The following is a 6,890-nucleotide window of genomic DNA, read 5'->3' as shown; positions in this document are numbered from 1 at the left end:
TTCAGCTTCCTACTCTCTTACTTTCTCTGCCTTCCCCTCTTACATAATTCATAGTTGTTGCCCTTTGTATAGATATTGCTTAAAATGAACAGATAAAATAATAAGACGAAGAAAAATTCCAAGGGAAGAATAGCTTGCTCTTCATAGAAATTTAACCATTTCATTTTCACATAGGTTTTAATTCTCTTTTACACGTATATACTCATTAAAAAAAAACTGCCTCCTACTTTAGCCTCATCTTAAAATCTCAGGTCAGTAATTCATATCTATCTTATTAAATGAAAATTTTATTTTATTTATCATCCAAAAGAGAACAACTGCACCTCCCATTGGGAACTATATGTGCTCTAGTGCATAGAATGTATTCTTATATTAGCCAGATGAAATTTTATGTTACCCCAGGTTTATACACGTTCTAAAGCTAAGTAATGAGAACACTTATTTAATAGGAGTCATATTTACTCTCAGTTTTTATTTTTCTCTATTTTATTTTGTGGATCTGTGACTTTGATATTAAAGATGTGATAAACTATATATAAAGCTGAGAAAGTTTAGGAATAACACATCCATGCTATTTTCAGGACTAAAGAACTGTCTTTTTATGAAATGGAACATTTTTCAGTTTAATGGATCTTTGTTTTTTTTTTTCTCATAAATAGAACCCAGGATGACTTCTCCTACTAAAGAAGGAAGTGATGCCGCTGAAAATGATCTCAAAAATTTAGAAAATGAAGTTCCACATGAATGTAGTACAGATATCAAGCCTTCATTTGCTGATTCTAATATTATCACTCATGTGGAAAGCAACCCAGTGAACAGGGAGCTAGACATACCGACCTCCCAGGGGCATGTTGTTTGTCAAGCAGTAGAGGACAATGAGTTTGAAGTTGAGAAGACCCAAAAAGATCTTCAACAAGAGCATTTAAAAGAAGAATCCCTTCTAATTCAGATCCTTATTCCTAGAAAATGGATCTTTCTCATGTCAGGGCTAGAGAGAATTACCTATCTGAGTATCTCACTAGAAAAAGCAATAACAACAATCCTTTAACTAACAGAACAAGATTCCACTCAGGGAAAGTGGGGGTGAAAACAAGTGATTTCTATAATAGCACCATAAATTACAAAATTCCTCTCCAACTCTCAATTTTGTGGAGAATCCCATTCATTAACAATCATGAAGTAAAGAGAATGATTCTCCGCCTGCTGTGTGGGAGACATTTCTCTCAGGCTGCAGGTTGTCAAAATACCATGTGGGTAAAGCTAAAATATACAGCATTTCTTCCTTGTCCAAATGTCCTAACCCATGGGGAGAGAGCCATAATATTTGGAAGACCTTTAAGGGTATACTACTACCATCACCTCATTGAAAGAATGGCATCAGGAAAATTTCACAAATCAACCTGTGCTAAAGGGAAAGATGGCTTCCATATTTTTGTGAGGCCTGTGTTCTATATCCCATGGTCCCAAATTCAAAACACACTTAATAGAAAAGCTTTTGAGGATCATTTGAGATCTCACCATAGCATGAGGGTTGTGATCATAAGCACCGATGATGGTTGGAAATATTTATGTCCCATTTGTGGGAGTAGTTTCAACAATTTTGTTGAATTTAGACAACATTCCTGCAGCTTTCATGGGAATTAAGTCCAATTGGGATGAATTCATTTTAAAATTTAACTTTTAAATATTCATAACTTGACTACCAAATTGAAAAAAAATCATGAATATAATTTATAGTGTTAGATGGAGTTGCAGAATGGATATATCAGAAAGATAATAGGATATATCAGAAAGAAACATCTTAGAGAAAGAGGAACAACTCATAAGAAAACCTCCGTTACACTGTGCTATTACAAACAGATCATTAAAATATCAAGGCCCTGATCTGTATTGAGTCAGCAATTGAAAAAAGACAATGCTTGCACTTTTTTGCACTTTTTTAACATCCATCTTTGTAGATAAGAATATTGTTACTATGATCAGATTCCAAGTTCACAGGATCCTGACAATGATAACAAACATATATTGGCAGGCTACACAAAGTCCTACCAGCAGTTTCTAGAGACTTTGCTCAATTTAATATCTGAAATGTTTTTCATAATTGAATAAAAATCATTTTAAAGACATTGCAAGTTGCATTGTATGCTTACAACTGGATAAAAATTCCTGTGCCTAAAAAAAAGTTTCAACTATTATAAATATGCTATGTTTAAATTCAAAATAAAAATTAAACTCATGAAAAGGAAGTAATATAATAAAAGTAAAATAATTTGAGATAGAACTGAGCAAATATTAAAATGGTAGCATACAACTGTAATTATTGTTTTCTCAGAGAGCTTCTTCACCATTGCCTACTATCACCACCCAAATTTAACATTCACCTTATATGTACATGGACAAATGCCCACACATATTTAAGGAGTTTACTATTTTGCTATTTGCAGCTCAAACTTCTCTACCTCTTATTTCCTTTGATCTGTATAGTCATAAGGATTAAATATAGACACCATAACTAGAGCTCTAATCCAACTTATAGTTATTGTTCACCCATTATGTGTGACTATGCTAGGAGCTTTGCATGTATTAATCTTCACAATAATTTTACATGTGTGAATTTTTATGGTAAAATTAAATGCATAGAGTTTCTTTTTTTTCTTTTTTTAAAGATTTTATTTATTTATTTGACAGAGAGAGACACAGCGAGAGAGGGGACACCAGCAGGGGGAGTGGGAGAGGGAGAAGCAGGCTTCCTGCTGAGCAGGAAGCCCGATGCGGGGCTCAATCCCAGGACCCCGGGATCACGACCTGAACTGAAGGCAGACGCTTAACGACTGAGCCACCCAGGTGCCCCAATATAAAGAGTTTCTAGGAAATTAAATTACTTTCCTATTTAGTAAGTGCATATTGTTATTATTCTATAATAAGATAATATAGCTGGAATTTAATTTACTTAGAGGCTTGTTGTATATTACATCTTATTTAATAAGTATATATGTATGAAATAATATATAGAATTTATTTAATCCATAGATATACTATATTACAGAAATTCTAAACTCTCATAAAGCAGAGGGTATTTAGCCTATATCTAAGACTCATCAAATATTTTCATCTGCAGGTAAATTTGCTACTTCCAGTTACAGTTACTCAATGTCAGCAATGAATTAATGTGGACAATTAAACTAATTAAGAAAATTCAGGCAACTAAATCAAATATTTTTCCATTTTTAAAATAACATTTTATTTATTTTTTATCTCATTTAAGTAAATGAGATACAAAATATAGTTTTACAAAGATATAAGCCATCAGGGGACACCTGGGTGGCTCAGTTGGTTAAATACCTGCCTTTGGCTCAGGTCATGATCCCACTGAGCCCAGTGTTGGACTCCCCACTAAGCGGAGAGCCTGCTTTTCTCTCTGCCTGCCCCTCTCCCTGCTTATGCTCTCTCTGACAAATATATAAAGTCTTTTTAAAAAAAAAGATATAAGCCATCAGGTAGATATCAATAAAAATAAAATAGAAAAAAATTTTCTTTTTTTCTGAGAGTAAAGTAAAAATAGCAGTTGGATTAAAAATAATTTTAGTCAGAAAAGCAGCTTTTATCACTGTCATTGTTATAATCTATAGAATTCACATTTTAGCTGGTAAACCTCCATAAATTTTGAAAATATGATTTAAGTGCAGAACAGAGTAGTCAAATTGGATATTACTTATATTTTGTCATAAATACAAAGGTATATATTGAGCTAAAATTTTAGAAATGACAAATGAAAATCAAATTAAGTCAGAGTAGTAAAATCAGAAGAATGTAAAAAATCCTAGATACATCCTTTTCTAACAGACACTTGAAAGATATTCTCAATTTCTGTAGAGAGGGAAGGCAAACTTTTACCTAGAAAAAGATAAAGGAATACAGTTTAATGTTTATAAAGATTGAGTTTTCTATTTTTAAAACGTATAAACTCATTCAATATCTCACAGGTGTACTTGACTTTCCTCAAAGATACAAGGCCAAACATGCATTTTCTTCCTTTATGATTGCAGAGTTATTCTTAGAAAATGTATTGTAAACCCTAAGGGGTTACTGTGGAAGCAGCTGAAACATCAGCAGCATTCCTGTTCTCAGGTTATTGAAAGCTATAGCCTGGTACAAACATGATCCCATCATCTCCTGGGGCAGGGCATAGATTTAGGAGCTATGAAAGAAAGTAACCCTCAACTCCCCTTCCTGCCTCCAGTGATTGCTAGCACAAACATCCTGTTCCCCCCTTATCCCATGACTGCCTCTCTGCATGCCCACTCTCAGGGGAAGGTGCAGGCCTGCTTTCCGCCTTCAAGATAATTGCCATCTCTTTGTATTCCTTCCCCATGCTTTGATACATCTGTCCTTGCTTTTCTGATAAAAAAACAAAATAAAAGCTATGTGCAGGATTCAGCTGCTGCTACTCTCCCTTGCAGAGGCAGCCCTGCACAGCCACTCAGATTGGTGTCTGAGAATTTTATTTCAGTGTGTGACAACAACGATTATATTAGTAATTTTTGAATTCCTTTACAAAACATTGTATTTTAAAATATATGTATAGGATAATACCTTTACTTCATATATACAAAGTAACTAGCATCTATAATAATAGATTACATTAACATCACCAAGACCAGCAAATTATATAGTCAACACAGAGTAGAATACAATTTTAGAATAAATAAGCTTATAGAACTCTGAAGATAACAGCCTTTTATTATTTGAAAGTTCTTAAATTTTTTAAAGATTATATTCTCATATTGTATTTCAAAAGTGTGTCTTAAAACAAAGTTTTCTATTTGCCCCTTATTATTTATCTTTTATCAATGTGTTGGATATTTTCTTGTAAGTTATGTTTTAGACATATTAAATATAACAATCCTAGGACTTTGAAAGAATCAAAGTGAATCAAATGTATGGGAATAATTTTAATTTATGCAAGACATTTTAAAAGTTAAATTGAAAGCATGAAAAATATTCTAAAGAATCTTCTAAAATTATAACAAAAGTGAATTCTCAAATAATATTTTATTTTATTCACCTTTCAGTGGGCATATTTAGTGTGTAATACCACTTTTTTTGCCCTAGAATCTGAGATGACTCACACAGTAGAAATAAATAGGCTGAAAGTATAGGTTTTCCAGATGTCTGATTTGGGATTTGTTCTTGCATCATAGTTTGGAGATGAAAGCCCCCAAACTGTAGATTTATACACTAAGAATCCAGCACTGAAGTCATTCATATTTAATTACACTGATTTCAATGTTAAGCAGACTTTTATTATTCAATTTTCATGTATGCAATAAATCATATATTAAAATAAAATGTGGACAGCAGTTATTTGTTCAATTGTCAATTTGAAATAAAAATCTTTCATTTTATTCATTAAATCATTATATTAAAATCAGCTTACAAATTTGATAAAGTTTGACTATTATGATGCTAACTCTTCTTAAACAATTTTATAAACAGAAAACTTGGGTAATAATTATCTATAATTTATTGCATCTAATAACCAGCTAAGAAAAATAAGGTATTTATTGTACAATAAAATAATAGTTAGAATTATCTATATATTTGATAAAGAATAATTAACTCTTTGGTTCTTACTATATTCTGGTTATCTGGGCTGAACAAATAGGGCTTTTTGGCTCATGGTTTAAATGTGTAAATCACAAACTTTTCTGGGTTCACTTAGCTTATGGTAGCTAATGGGTGTTTTTTTAAAATTATTATTATTATTATTTGTTTGTTTAGAGAACATAGGCTCTATGTCTATGTCTTGTGAAGAGGCATTTATGGCTTTTCTTCATAATTTTTCACACATAGGTATATAGCGAACAACGTTGGAAGTTAGAAATAGCATCTCCCTCCAGAGCAGAGGATAGATTAGATTTCTTTCCTATCCAGGGTGATAAACATAATGTCTCCCTCAAAATCAAAGGATGGATAAATTTGCAAGCAATCCTCCTTTGAGTTTGGGAGTTTCCTAACTTGAAGTTTCTCACTTATGACGTAAACTCACTGTGTGCACAATATCTATCTGTGCTACCTGGTATCACCCCTATGTGACTTGGGAGACAAGGGGATACAGTGCAAATATAAAGCTTATTCTGCCTGCTCTGATATAACTAATAGTGCTTTGTCTCTGACCCAGGAGTCTTGTGTCTTTTGTCAGTATCGATGAAAATGTGGTTGGCTAACCTTATAGCTTTGAAGCAGGATAAAATAAACAGTTCTTGATATGTGACAGAAAACTGGGTGAATAAAGTCCTTGCTAACCAAATTTTGCTATTTTTTAACTAAGTGACAACTTTTATTTATTCAGTAGAATCAAAGCACAACTTTGTTGAAAGCTTAACATTAACTGGAATAAACTGTTTGTATGAGTGTGTGAATAAACACAGCTTAATGAAAGAAGCATTGGGATAATTTAGGAATTTACCATTCTAATCTTCACCAGAAACTACTTCTATGAATGAAATAAGTTATATATCTGTTACTACTTATAAATCTATGCTTATAGAATATAAATATGACAGCCCTCACTAAATTAAATATTAGAAAACATTATTTTTATCTGGATAGTCTGACGACTATACACAAACTTTCTTAGTAATTTCTAGAGGTATCTGGCAGTCAGAATAAGAACAATAACAAAAACAGAGCAAGGAAGAGATTTGTATTATTTAATAAGAAACCTAATTAATAGAGGCACCTAGGTGGCTCAGTCATTAAGTGTCTGTCTTCAGCTCAGGTCATGATCCCAGGGTCCTGGAATTGAGCCCCACATCAGGCTCCCTGCTGGGCAGGAAGCTTGCTTCTCCTAATCCCACTCCCCCTGCTTGTGTTCCCTCTCTCGCTGT

The 6,890-nt window shown here is 32.9% G+C and overlaps 1 protein-coding gene across 1 annotated transcript; it reads left to right on the top strand.

Moving 5' to 3' along the window:
• Positions 1-667: 667 nt before the first annotated feature.
• CPXCR1 (CPX chromosome region candidate 1) lies at positions 668-1,644 on the top strand. The gene is made up of 2 exons (XM_021692820.1): positions 668-981; positions 1,029-1,644. Exons 1-2 carry the CDS (start codon positions 668-670, stop codon positions 1,642-1,644), a joined length of 930 nt encoding a protein of 309 aa, XP_021548495.1.
• The last annotated feature ends 5,246 nt before the right edge of the window (positions 1,645-6,890 follow it).

The sequence above is a fragment of the Neomonachus schauinslandi genome, chromosome X, assembly GCF_002201575.2.
Source record: "Neomonachus schauinslandi chromosome X, ASM220157v2, whole genome shotgun sequence".
NCBI classification, from domain to species: domain Eukaryota; kingdom Metazoa; phylum Chordata; class Mammalia; order Carnivora; family Phocidae; genus Neomonachus; species Neomonachus schauinslandi.
The sequence above is the reverse complement of the archived record's forward strand: the minus strand, read 5'-3'. Positions and strand labels throughout refer to the sequence as shown.